The 14884-nt window shown below is 25.4% G+C and overlaps 2 protein-coding genes across 2 annotated transcripts; both read left to right on the top strand.

The window, feature by feature from the left end:
- The first annotated feature begins 651 nt into the window (after positions 1-651).
- On the top strand, positions 652-6966 carry LOC105193929. Its single transcript, XM_026130553.2, has 12 exons — positions 652-945; positions 1461-1683; positions 1801-1972; positions 2361-2493; positions 2596-2743; positions 2922-3092; positions 3660-3679; positions 4939-5203; positions 5324-5495; positions 6128-6260; positions 6363-6504; positions 6686-6966. The coding sequence occupies exons 1-12, from the start codon at positions 934-936 to the stop codon at positions 6871-6873; spliced, it is 1779 nt and encodes a 592-aa protein (XP_025986338.2). The 5' UTR covers positions 652-933; the 3' UTR covers positions 6874-6966.
- Positions 6967-10518: 3552 nt separating this feature from the next.
- On the top strand, positions 10519-13902 carry LOC105206645 (juvenile hormone acid O-methyltransferase-like). Its single transcript, XM_039450410.1, has 5 exons — positions 10519-10722; positions 10995-11167; positions 13061-13210; positions 13380-13527; positions 13673-13902. The coding sequence occupies exons 1-5, from the start codon at positions 10536-10538 to the stop codon at positions 13852-13854; spliced, it is 840 nt and encodes a 279-aa protein (XP_039306344.1). The 5' UTR covers positions 10519-10535; the 3' UTR covers positions 13855-13902.
- The last annotated feature ends 982 nt before the right edge of the window (positions 13903-14884 follow it).

Raw genomic sequence — 14884 nt, forward strand, 5'->3', positions numbered from 1 at the left:
TTACATACATTTGTTAATATTAATAGTAGCTTCTCTATATAAAATAAATCCCATAATACATAGATATATTATAATGTAAAATATATGTTTACTTTATTAAATTTAATTAAAGTTTGATAAAGTATTGCGAGACATTCATAATAAGAATGTATAAAAATAAAATTAATGTATATTTAACATATACATTAAAATATTTCTAAAATAAAATAAATTTTAATATTAATTAAAAATACATCTTATTAGAAAAACTCGTAATTCGTAAAATCAATACTTTAAAATCATTTTTATCATAATACTAACAAATATACATATTGGTTAGTATTATAATAAAATGATGAATACACAAATATACATATTCTGTGTAAAAAAGTATTAATTTAATTAAACTGCAAAATATATCCGTATAAGAATATATTAATATTAATTACAAATTTATTATGTATAACATTTTGTTTTAATTTCAAAAGACTCATTTAATTTGTACACTAATACTTAAACATTATTCCAATTGACCAAGAAACAGCGCAAGTATTATTATATTACAAATAAGATAATGATTAAATTATAAGTAAGATAAAAGAGAAAGAAAGAGAGAAAGAGAATCGATTATGTATTGCGCGTGCGTTTAATTCGTGAGTTGGCAATAATCAAACACTGTTTCACGCGTGATACTATCTAGGTATAAGAATCTCTCTTATTCATACCATATTTGGTATACATGACGTTCATAACACATTCAGTACATTCTCTATCAGCATTTAGATCTTACGTTTATTATAATACCAAACATCACAGTGTCGAAGAAAACATAGGAAAGACGAAACATCCAATGACAGTGACAATTTAATTTATTTCAAATATAAAGAGTTTATCGAAGAGTAGTGTTTCACAGTTTTAACCATAATCAATTGTTACCAAAATCATAATCATCACATGTGTGAAAAGGTAAGAACTAATAAAGTAATGAAAAAGTTTGAAATGCAAATCAAATTATGTGTAAAGGAAGTGGTATTACAATAACTTTTCTCCCCGTTTACATTTTGTATAATAACTGATAATGCTGCCTTAATTATAAAACGATTAATTATAAATTTACTCATTATAATAGACGTCTTCAATATCAGAATGGCACATTTTACTATATTACTTACTCCTAACAGAAAAATGTTGATAGTGTTCATAATTCTATATGTGATAGCTATTCATGAAAAAGTTTCAACGTAAACAGAACGTATTTGTATCTCAGAAAGGAAAAAATTCCGGATTTGTGTTTATATGACTTTCTTTATTTATAAAAGAAATAAAATATGCTACCAAGTGGGATTACTTATTACAATGTCAACCTGAATACATTTACAATTATTAAATATTAATACCCTTTTTAACTTTATACTTCGATATGTTCAAATATTTTCAGTATTTCTAAAAAAATAACTTAATTGATATTTTTAATGGCAAAGACTGTTAATACAAAGACTAATAACACCATCAAACATTTGCTCAACCCATTGAAGTATGCTACAAGTAACAAATTGCAAAAAGAAAAAGTATCTGCTTTAGTGCATGAATTTGGTGAAGAACTTAGAAATATATCTGGAAAATGTATGGACATTGGTTGTGGGCCTGGAGATATAACAAAAGACATTATTTTGCCGGCTCTTGATCCAAAAGCAACAATAATTGGTAAGAAAACGATTATTTTACTTAAAAAAATATATGATATAATATATTAAAATTATTGCTTATCTCAAATCTGTTTACTTTATGACGTTATTTAATTCATAATTTTACATTTTACAGGTACAGATATTTCAAAATATATGATTTATTATGCAAAAAAAATGTATGATGCCAAGGAACGAATCAAATATGAAGTATTAGATATACAAACTAAAAATTTACCTACAAAATACGTTTCCGAATTTGATTTCATATTTTCATTTCACGCTTTGCACTGGTGTAATGATATTGAGTAAGAAAAATGCTTAAACAAAAATAATTTAATTATTTTTATAAAAATTTTTATAATAATATTCAATTATATAATATCAATAACATAAATAGTTTTCGTTAAACATTTTAAACTACTATATTTTAGAGTATGTCTAAAAAAATTTTATATTATAACAGAAAAAACAACATATTTCAAAATTAATATTTAAAATTTTATTCAAATGCCATATAATTACATTAGCTATGTAATTATATGGCATTTGAATAAAATTTTATTTGTAAATACTTTAATATGAATATATATTATAAAATAAAAATAAAAATGTGAACAATACATAGAATAAATAGACATTTTTGGGAAATTATTGATTATTAATTTTAATTTTTTTTCTTCTCTTATTAAATAGACAAGCTTTTGAAAATATTTATCGCATGCTTCGACCTGATGGAACTATGCTTGTACTTTTTGTATCATCTCATAATATATTTAAAGTTTTGGAAAACGTAATGCAAGACATTCGCTTTGCACCATACATAACGGTAAATATTATTATTATATAAATTTTCATTTTACAGCCTTTACATAAACATTATTAACTATTTTCTGCCCATTTGTATAATGTTACACTTATATTTGTACAGGATATAAACAAGTATATTTGGCCATTTCAAAATTCAATCCATCCTCACAAAGAACTACGAAAATTGCTTCAAAAACTCGGATTCACAATTAAACATTGCAGTCTTCGAGAGACATACTATTTCGATGAACTTAAAGATCGATTTTTCTGTAACTATATTTAACAAAAGATATATGAAAATTGAATTTTTTATAGATTTATTAGTTAAAATATACATTTTATATTCTTCTCAAGCTATCTTTTAAATTTCTTTTTATTAATTAAATTTAATTATAACATTGAATTATATTATGTTAATATGTTAATAATTTTTTATTATTTTTATAGCTTCTATTGTGTCCTTTCTTGATTTTATTAATGACATGCCATGTAACCGGCAAGAAGAATTCAAAAAAGAATTTAAAAATAAGTTCTCGAAAGCACGAATTATTTTTCAACGAAATGATAAGGAAGTTGTACTAGACGTGTACGAATCACTTATAGCTTTTGCAGAAAAACGTATGAATAATTTTATATATTGCATATATTATTACATATATTCATTTAATGTTAAGAATGATATTGTTGAAAATCTGAAAACTATTAGAGTAGTGCAACTAAGAATTTGAGATCGCACCAAATTGTTTCGAATCCGAAACAACGTCGAATCAAATTTTACCGGATTTACATTATAAAATTTAAAATTAATAATGATTCAAATTCAAAACCAATTGAATGCATCATGATAAAAATAATTGTAAGATTTAATAGTAGAATAAACCCTAATAGATTTTATATTTGCACGTAATATGTAAACATCTTTAATAATTTTTAAGCATTACAAAATAAAACTATATTTAAAAGTATGTCATTTTAGGCACAATCCCGTATGTATTTAATAATTGACTTACTCTCTGGATCGTCAAGTTTGGACACCAAAATATTTAGGAAAAAAAAAATCGTAGGAGCTGTTTACAATCCTTGTTTGATTAATAATGATTATGCACTGAAAAGAATCCAGAACCAAGATTAAAACGTTTTTTAAACTGTTTATTATTTGTTAATTGTATATGTAAAATATTTTAGATGAATTATTTATCCTTACCGTATGGTATCATATGCCCCAAAAAACGTAGAAATTTACATTAGCAATTGATTTTATATTTTGATTTATTCTTGAAACCACAATAATGTTTTATTTTATCAATTATTGTTTGATTAATTATTGTTTAATAATATATTGCAAAAAATTTATAATAGTAATTATATATAAATGTAAAATCATTAAATATATTAATATATATTCAAATATTTCTAAACTAACATAAAAATTAATATAAATTTATAAATTTATTTTATCAAAAGAATTGCAAATTAATCATTTCCATTATATACTTACAAATATTGAGGTTAGATTTAAAAATATATATATTTAGTTATATTCTGTATTAAAAAGTATTTAATTAAGCTAAATGTATTTAATTAAACTAAATGTATACATATGTATAAGAATATATATATATATATATATATATATATATATACTAATTACAAATTTACATTTTGTTTTTATTTTGAAAGAATTGTTTAACTTACATTGATAACGGAATATTTAAATATTAGTAAAATTTATCAAGAAATAACGCAAATATTATAAATAAAAAAAGAATGAATAAGAGAAACAGGAAGAAGACATTAAGTATTGCGCGTGATATTAATTTCGCAAGTCGGCAATAGCCAAACACAATGACCAATGATATTATCTAGGTGTAAGAATTTCGCTTACTCATACCATATTTACAATATATGACATTCATAAGACATTCAATACATTCTTTAAATTTTGTTCTTATGTTTAGTATAACATTAGACACTAGACCAAAATATTAGACACTAGACATCACAGTATCGAACGAAACGTCGAAACGAAAACATCTGACGAACTTCCAACAAAAGTGACAATTATAATTATTTCAAGAATAAAAGTTTATTGAAGAGTAGTATTTCATAATTTTAACCATAATTAATTGTTATTAAAATCATAATTATCATATAAAGTATAAAATGGTAAGAGCTAATAAAGTAATAAAAAAGTTCTGAAAACAAATACAAGAGTGTAGAGGAAATAATAAGGTTCATCTGTCTCCTATTTACATTTTCTACGATAGCTTTATTAATAATGTTAATTTAAAAATATTTTTAATTGATATTATAATGATTATATATGATTTGCCAACGTGTTATTCAATCTAAATTCAAAGTTATAAAATATTTATTATATATTTTAATGTTACCCCTGTATATAATATGCATTTACAATTATTTAATTTTACTCCCTTTTTTAAACATATTCGAACATGTTTAGATATTTTCAGCATTTTTAAAAACTATCTTAATATTATTTTTAATGGAGAAGACTATTAATATCGGTACCATCAAATATTCATCCAATCCGTTACTATATACTACAAGTAACAAATTGCAAAGAGAAAAAGTATCTGTTTTAATAGAAGAATTTGGTGAAGAACTAAGAAATATATCTGGAAAATGTATGGACATAGGTTGTGGGCCTGGAGATATAACAAAAGATATTATTTTGCCGGCTCTTGATCCTAAAGCAATGATAATTGGTAAGAAAACGATCATTTTATTTAAAAATATATGATATAATATGTTAAAATAAATTATTACTTATTTTAAAACTTTATAATGTTTTATTACTTATAATTCAATAATTTTGCGTTGTACAGGAACAGATATTTCAAAACATATGATTTATTACGCGGAGAAAATGTACGGTGCGAAAGGACGACTCAAATTTGAAGTATTAGATATACAAACTAAAAATTTACCTACAAAATATGTATCCGAATTTGACTTTATATTTTCATCTCACACATTGCATTGGTGCAATGACATTGAGTAAGAAAAATTCTTAATTAAAAATAATTTGTGATATAGATAATGACGATAATATGATATCGGCAATACGCATGTAATTTTCTTTAAACAATTAGATTTTATAATATTTGTAATAAACTCTATACTATAACAAAAAAAACATCACATTTCAAAATTATTTTTATATTTAACATTTTATTTAAATTATTACATTAAAAGTAATGTATTATTTGTAAATATTATAATATAAACATAGCATATTATAAAATAACGTTTAAAATGTGAACAGAATACACAGAATAAATAGACCTGATACTTTGAGTTAGATTTTGGTATAGTCAGTATAATATTTATTTATAAAATCTGAGCATTTGTTTACGCTTCGAATTATGTTCGTTTGTTAATCTCATATACAATCTTACGCTAATTGAAATAACGTTTCACATTAATAAATTGATATTAATAATTAATTTAATATTGATGCTAATAAGCATTTTACAAAGTTTTTATTATTAAAAAATTTATTACAAAATTATTATCCAGTCGTGGATTAACTTACTGAAAAATTAATATCAGACTGACAATGGAGGCTATTTAGCATAAATATGTTTTTCAAAAATTTAATTTAATTTTTCTTCTCCTTTATCAAATAGACAAGCTTTTAAGAATATTTATCGTATGCTTCGACCCAATGGAACTATGCTTATACTATTTGTATCATCTCATAAAATATTTGATGTTTTAAAAAACGTAACACAAGACATCCGTTTCGCATCACACGTGATAGTAATTTTATTATTTATATAAATTATTGTTTTTGAATATTTAAACGGACATTGTTAATTATTTTTTGTCTGTTTATAAAATATGATTTTTATATTTATACAGGATATGAACATTTCACCATTTCAAAATTCAATCCATCCTCGCAAGGAACTACAAAAATTGCTTCAAAAAATCGGATTCACGATTAAACATTGCAGTTTTCGAGATTCATATGATTTGGAGAAAAATACAGACCAATTTTTCAGTAAATTCTTTTAAAAAGAATTGTTTCTTATAAATAAAATTGTTTAATACAGATCTTTTTGTTATAATATATATTTTTAATCTTTTCAATCTATTTTATAAATTTTATTTAATTAAATAAAAATTATATTGGATTGGATTGGATATGTCAATGAGTTGATCATTTTTTATTATTTTTACAGATTCTATTGTGTCCTTCCTCGATTTTATTGATGACATACCGTGCGACCAAAAAGAAGAATTCAAAAAAGAATTTAAAGACAGATACTTGGAAACACAATTTATTTGTCAACAAGAAAATAATAAAAAAAAAGTTATATTAAATGCGTACAATGTACTAGTAACTTTTGCACAAAAACGTATACTATAACTTTATACATTATGTATATAGTTATATACATTCATTTAGTTTTAAATGAATATTTAATTTATACATTGTCATATGTTTGCCCAAATAATTAATAAAAAATATGAAGTATAATATACGAGTATTATTATAATAATGTCTAAAATATAACTACTAATTAGAAGTGTGCAAACCAAGGATTTGTGAGTTGAAATCAAATCTTTTTGATTCATAACTCAATCGAATTGTAATCATATTTTTTCGGCTTTACATTACATATCATAATTAGTAATTTGATGATATTACATTTGGGGTTCTTCTTAAAAGAAGTGTTTAAGTTCAGCTTTGCGACGCGCAGTTCGGAGCAAATTTGAAATCTTATAAATGTTTATAAATTTACCTAGAAAAAATTATTGAGCCCTAACAAACTGCTTTCGACTAGCATTGCCATAGTCATTATTTCAATTTGTTAATTTTTGCAATATAAATAATATCCAAATAATTGGGAAGTGTATCAATACCGAGAATGACTTATCGATTACTTCCTCTCCCCCCCCCCTCTCTCTCTCTCACACACATGTGTATTTTTTTGGTTGTAGAAAAGCATTTATTTATCAGATTGTCGCAATAATATTATCTTTTGAAATAAATTCTTTGTCTTTATTGAAAAGAAATACCACTGCCAAAGGATTAATAATTTCGAAACAGATCTTATCATATTGATTTATTTTACTTTGTAAAAAAAAATATCAATTTTACAAGGAACAATTACAAGCAAATGACATATTGATTATTGTCGGATATTGAAACAATGTTGATATCATCATAAAGATTTCTTAACTTTTAATTCTTAATTTCCTGTAGTGTGTCATTTAACTAAAAATAGAGATTAATAATTAACAAAATATAAAGCGCAAAGAAATTATTAAGTGAAGCATTATCAAATTAAACTTTAAGCTGAACATTTTGGCGAGTATTTCTGATAAACAAATAGTGTGCTGCCTACCTTAAACAAATACTTGCCAAAATGCTTTCAGGTCGAAATTTGAGCTCGATAATTTGGACGTACATTTACGTTATTTGTATATCTAATTCTTAGAAATAAAAAAAAATAAAAAGTAAATTTAGACCAAAGTAAATCTACTCTCTGAATCAGTGAAATCTTACAGATTTGCAGTGCTGTACTTATAACTGTAAAAAGTAATCACCCGTACTGCACAAAAATATTGCAGCAACATTGCAGAAATATTTTATCGTAAGATTGCAATATTGCAGAAACGTTGCGAAATATCGCTGCAATGTTTCGGCAACATTGCAGCAACGATAAAATGTCCGCTTTAGCAATATTATTACGTAATGTTGCAGCAAAATTGTAATATAACGTTTATGCAATATTATGCGCACAATGGAGAAGTACTTGCAACAATATTGCAGCAAAACATTACACAATGTACAGCAATGGAGGAATACTTACAGTAATATTGCAGCAACATTGCTGTAACGTTGGAATGTTAATTGCTGCAAACTTATGTATTGTGTGGATTAAATATCAAACAGACAAAAAATTAGAAATAAAAATTTAATGAAACGCACAATAGATACAAACAGGGATGGGCATGATTGACATTTAATGATTGATGATTGATGAATAAAAATTTATTCGTTATTCGGCCTCTTGTAAATAATGAATAAAAATTTATTCGTTATTCAGCTACTTGTAAATAATAAATAAAAATTCATTTGTTATTCAGTCTCTTATAAATAATAAATAAAAATTTATTCGTTATTCAGCTACTTGTGAATGATGAATAAAAATTTAATCATTATTCAGCTACTTGAAAATGACGAATAAAAATTTAAACGTTATTTAGTTATTCTTGAATAATGAATAAGCACTTATCTTTTATTCAATACATCTTGAATAAGGAACAACAATTTATTTCTTATTTAATTCTCTTTGAATAACAAAATAAACGATTGAAATTATTATTATTATCCCGTGATGTTCACCAGGGGTCTTTTGGACCTCACGCTAACTTTAAGAATGCATAAAACATTCAAAATCAATCAACCTTCTATGAAACTAATTTTTATCTGAAAGTATACTATCTTGAGAATACACCCATAAATTTTTGTTGAATTATCTCAAAAATTAAAAATTTTATGAATATTTTTGTAAAAAAGTCAAATTTTGCAGTTTTCTTGTTTCAATTTTTTCATTTATGTTAAATTCTAATAAAAAAAAATTATTAAATGATAAAGAACAGACCTTAAGGTATGTCCAATAAAATTTTTGCGACAAAATTTCAAAAATTTGACAAATGGCGACTGATTTTGTACAAAAGAGTCCAGTGGACCGTATGTGACCATTATGTTATTATTTGAAAGTGTTACCATTACGGGTTATTTTTATTTTATAAATTCTGTAATAAATGTTATAAATATATTATATTGAAAATTTTTTAAATTATTTTAACCAATAACGTTTTTTTCAAATGCTCGTTTACATTTTTTAATAATTAGTATAAAATCATTTTAAATTATTAAAATATATATATTTAGTTAATGTAAAGATAATTACTTGTTATGAACAAAATTATAAATTAACTTTTATTTGTTATTTAGAATTTATAGAATAAAAATAATAATAATTTCAGTCGTTTATTTCGTTATTAAAAGAAAATTGAATAAAAAAATAAATTTTTGTTTCTTATTCAAGATGTATTGAATAAATGTTGTATTGAATAAGTGATTATATTCCTTATTCAAGAATAACTAAATAACGTTTAAATTTTTATTCATCATTTTCAAGCAGCTAAATAGTGATTAAATTTTTATTCATTATTCACAAGTGGCTAAATAACCAATAAATTTTTATTTATTATTTATGAGATGGTGAATAACAAATAAATTTTTATCCATTATTTACAAAAGAACAAATAACGAATAAATTTTTATTTATAATTTATGAGATATTTGTTGTAGAGGCGTTTATTGCGGAATAGTATTTGCTCAAGAAAACACACTTAAGACACGATTATAATTAATGAAATAATTAATATTCGAAACAAATGAAATCAGAATTACAAATAAGCAGTTGTATAAAAAACGAAATCTCGCGGTCTACACGGGGAAATAAACGAAAGTGAGTTATTTAGGTTCGAGACACCAACGAAGTGAGCCGCTTAGATATAAATACAAAGGTGCTCGTAACGCTAAAATATAAAAAGGAAATTATATCGAATTATATTTTCCGACAATATTAAATAACAAATAAATTTTTATCCTTTATTTACAAGAGACCGAATAACGAATAAATTTTTATTCATCATTTTTTTATTATTTAAATAAAAAATTATTCAATAAGGCCCATCCCTGGATATAAATAAGGTGTTATAGCCTAGCCATAACACGATGTATGGCAACAAGAATCAGTTACCATGAACTAAAAGTAAAACCAATTAGCAAACACTTTCGCAATACGACAAAATCAACAACCCGAAATCCAATAAACCCATCCGGCACCAAAAACGTGATGCGAACGCACTAACAACGCGCTAATTGAGCCAAGCAGCGGCTTAGCGCAATCAGTATAAAAAGACCGCCCGACAATCGAGCAGCGCAGTAGGTTTTACGTATTTATACGTTATTACTTCCAAAACCACAGTATTAAAGTCCGGCAAAGTATGATTAGTCCAGAAGATTACAGTGCACATGACAAAGTACAAAAATATAGAATAGCTCTTGTAATCGAAGAATTTGCCGAGAATCTAATAAATATACGTGGTAAGTGTATGGATGTCGGTTGCGGTCCTGGAGATGCAACAAAGGATTTGCTGTTACCGGCTCTTGGCTCAGATGCACGAATAATTGGTAAAAACATACATTTTTAAAATAACAAAAAACCAACGTTAAATAATTATTTAATTCAATAATTGCATAATAACAAATAAAACACAAGTTCGTTATACGCAAAGCAACAAAAGAAAGATATAAAACCAAATAGTGAACATAAGGAGATAATTATGTAAACCATTTTGTTCTCTTTTAAATTAAACAAACATGTTTGAACTGTACACAGCCTTCCTTTTTTTGCTTGCTACTTCATTGTTAATCTCTCTATTCAATGATTACATTTTTTGAAGGTACGGATATTTCGGAGAAAATGATTAAATATGCAAATGTAGCATCCAGTGATGAAAAACGTGTCCAATTCGAAGTACTGGATATTGAAACTAAAAATTTACCTAAAAAGTATATTGCTGAATTTGAGCATGTATTTTCGTTTCACACTTTGCACTGGTGCTATGACATTAGGTAAGCTAGGTAATAAATATACTTCAAAATATATTTCAACCTTTATTAGTAAACGATTTAAGGGATAACGCTACCACAGTCTCCAAAAAGGCCTATCTTTGATCATTTTTTACAGGAAAACGAAAACAGTAACATAAAATCCTTTTTAAGAACCATATTCTACATACTTTAAAATATAAAAAAAATTTTTGTTGTAAAGTTTTATTACAAAATGGCAGTGACAAACCTTTACAACAATAACCACTTGTTTCGGAAGGTGCCTCACTGCCGTACCAAAATCTTCTCCAATTTTTGCTCAACAACAAAAAACCAATTTTTTTTTAGTTCTTTACGTCATTAGCTAGCGAACTGGGTACAGAAAATAATTTTTTTAATAAAAATGACACAAGTTTGAAAAAAAAGTTTACTTATTTGACTAAAGTTTTGTAGAAAATTATGTATAAAAAAAAATTTACAACAGACCGTGTTGTAAAATCTGTACGTAGTTCGCTGAGAAGTATATTTTAGAAGCTACAGTTAAAATTTCAAGTAAATTGGTCAAGATTTATAGGAATTATAGGTACGGCAAACTTAAAAAAAGTGATTTTGAGAAAAACGCGTTTAAAGTTTTATGTTAACAATCAGAGATAGAAATTTTTTGTTTACCTTTAATCTGCAATGTCTACACCATACATTTGGCCTTCCTTATTAATGTTCTCCTCCACCTCATCCCTCTTGGCAAATTTTAGAGATGATCAAGCCTCTTTTGCAGCATTTGTTAGCAAGCGCTCCGAACACATAATGCGCCGCGCATCAATTTCGAGGCAGTAATTGTAGCACTTCGGTCCAATTGTCATGCTTAACTCTTCCATAATTTCCATAATGTTTGAGTAGTTATCATTGTTTATACAGACAGCAATATTACTTGCAGTATCAAAAATAACTTTACCGCTAGAAACTGTTTTTGGAGCCATGGACCAAATCAAAGTTGAAACTTTCATTATTGTTTTGTGTGTAGCCACCTAAACAACGTTCAAGAAAATCATCACTGTTTAATTCTTCATAGATTGGCTTAATAGCACCCAAAACCAGGAAAAACTGGCTTATGCTTAAATTCCTCTAATGTATTAATGGCTTTCGCCTGCTGCCACTTACACCACAAATTACCGAATCTTTACTGGGCGGTCATTTATTGTGCTATCGTTTTTCGTCTGTGGATAACTTATGATAAAGAGTTGCCCACATCTCTCGTCTTATATTTACAATTGAATCATAATTACGACGGATAATTAATCCAAAAAAAGAAACAATTTATGTATAAGTTTTTCAATCAATTTGCCTTTTTCTCCAAGTTCTTTTGTGGATTTCTTCAAGTTGCAAAAGCGCGTACCTATTCGTTTTTGGACATAATCAATGCATTCCTTTTTCTTCTATACGTTCACTAGGAAGCTAAGAAAACCTTACTTAAGTTTCACTCTAGGTAATTAATCCTTTTATTATTATCCGAAGAATCTTTTCGCAAACGCTTCAAATTTTACCAAAAAATACGCTGCTGCAAACTTCCAAAAATGACACTTAGAAACCTTTCTTGGATCTAGAGACCTTTTAAACCTTTTGTACCTTATTTCTAAGAACTTAAAGCTAATGATTTAAACAAAAGAACCGATTTTTTTTTTAATTTTCGAGTAGCGTTACCTCTTAAAACAAGTGTAAATTAATTTGTTTTTTATTTTTTAAACATATTGTGTGTTCATATGCATCAATTTTAGAATAAAACAAACATTCCATATAAATGTATGCATATATTATATACTTATTCATTACGTTTATCAAATGTTTTATATTAAATTAAGAAATGCCTTGTTCAAAAAATATTTTTATAAACATAACATTGTTTAAAAATTAATTACATTAATTTACTTTATTTAACAGGCAAGCTTTTAAGAATATTTATCAAGTACTACGACCCAATGGAACTGCGCTTTTATATATAGTAGCCTCTCATGATATATTTGAAGTTCTTAGAATTTTAGCGCGAGACGTTCGCTTTGAACAATATATACCGGTAAATGTATTATTAAATAATTATCATAATATATTATTTATTTATAATTATTAATGTATCATACAATTTACTTGTCATTACTTTTATTATATTTTTATTACACGCTTTATTATTGCTTTATAACTTTTGAATCATAAATTGGTAATTATTACTTTACATGTTTATACAGGATAAGATAAAAACCATTAGCCCGTATCATGATTCAAAGAATGCTCGCAAAGAGTTGAAAGAATTACTTCAAAGCATCGGATTTACAGTTCACCATTGTAGCCTTCGGGAGGCGAGCTATTCTGAGAAAAAATCAGAACAGTTTTTGAGTAAGTAATTGAGTAAGTAAAAATAACAAACAGTAAATTTAATTTGTAGAAACATTAGAAAAAATCATTAAAAATTTTTTTTGTCGTGATTTTACCTATTTAAATTATAATTTATTTAAAATAATTTATATACCTTTTTTTACAGAATCAATAACATCCTTGTTGGCATTTCATGAAATCATGCCAAATAATGTAATGGAAAAGTTCAAAAAAGTATTAATACATGAATACTTGAAAAGAAAAGTTAACTACAAATCAATAGATAATAAGGAACTTACATTAGATCTATATACAGTGTTAGTGGTTCATGCGCAGAAGATTGTATAACAATTGTATAAACATGTATACAATCATAGAAACATAGTAACACATTTGATACACAGCACTAACACTAATATTAACAAATGTTTATAATATTGTGGGACAGAGGATAGCATAGCGGCGATAACAGAACATACGAGTAACAAGAGACTTCACTTTGTTCAGAGCCATCTTCTCTAGAAGTTCTGTCAACGATAATTTAAAACGCGTTCGTGTTTCCATCTTAATCCCACAATATTAATAATATAAAATAAATACCATATTATATAGATATACTGTAATATAAAACATTTAATTAATAGATAATAATAATTTTTTAACATCCATCTTTATCTGAACTGATATACGTGTATCAAGTCAAATTTTAAAATATACAACTTTAAACAATATTTACAGTGTGTGTGTTTAAATTCTTGAGTGATATTCTTAACAGTCAAATGCACATAATAATTTATATATTAAAAACAAGAGTAAATAAGACATCACATCAAATTTCTTGCATTGACCAACTGAAAAGGTTCTTTTCCTTCTTTTGGAGTTTTGAATCTGATTGTGAAAATGCATTTTTTAATGAAATTATTCTGTGGATCTCTGTGCATGTAAAAGTCCCGTGAATCAATTCCAATATAACGATAAAAAAATGATGATACACATTGATGATCTAGAAAAACTGTCAAATAATTGTTTAGGCTTCACATACAGTTGCAACAGATTGTATAGAAATTCATCGGATATAAATAACGTTCTAATTTTTAATCGTTAAAGCTTATTATTCTTGTGACTGTTTTTGATAGACTGTAACATATGCTTATATATATATATATATATATATGTGCATATGTTACAGTCTAAATATATATATATACATACAGATTAAATCTGTACATAATACTGAGGAGGACTAAATACAGCCAAAACATGTTTGTTTAATTAAAAGAAGATCAAAATAATTTACATAAAACATCTTTTTTACTTGTTATTTGGTTGTTTATCTTTTTACTCAACAATTGCATTTTGTGCTAACTAACAACAAAAC

This window comes from Solenopsis invicta, chromosome 6 (assembly GCF_016802725.1).
Source record: "Solenopsis invicta isolate M01_SB chromosome 6, UNIL_Sinv_3.0, whole genome shotgun sequence".
NCBI classification, from domain to species: domain Eukaryota; kingdom Metazoa; phylum Arthropoda; class Insecta; order Hymenoptera; family Formicidae; genus Solenopsis; species Solenopsis invicta.

Excerpts from the sequence above, each read along its gene's own strand:
- LOC105193929 (XM_026130553.2), top strand. Across the intron at positions 3,093-3,659 it reads TATAGCTTTTGCAGAAAAAC|ATGAATTATTTATCCTTACC; the intron begins GTATGAATAATT and ends AAAATATTTTAG. Across the intron at positions 5,204-5,323 it reads TCCTAAAGCAATGATAATTG|GAACAGATATTTCAAAACAT; the intron begins GTAAGAAAACGA and ends TGCGTTGTACAG.
- LOC105206645 (XM_039450410.1), top strand. The coding sequence starts at position 10,536 with ATGATTAGTCCAGAAGATTACAGTGCACATGACAAAGTACAAAAATAT. Across the intron at positions 11,168-13,060 it reads ACTGGTGCTATGACATTAGG|TTTACTTTATTTAACAGGCA; the intron begins TAAGCTAGGTAA and ends TAATTACATTAA. Across the intron at positions 13,211-13,379 it reads GCTTTGAACAATATATACCG|GATAAGATAAAAACCATTAG; the intron begins GTAAATGTATTA and ends ATGTTTATACAG.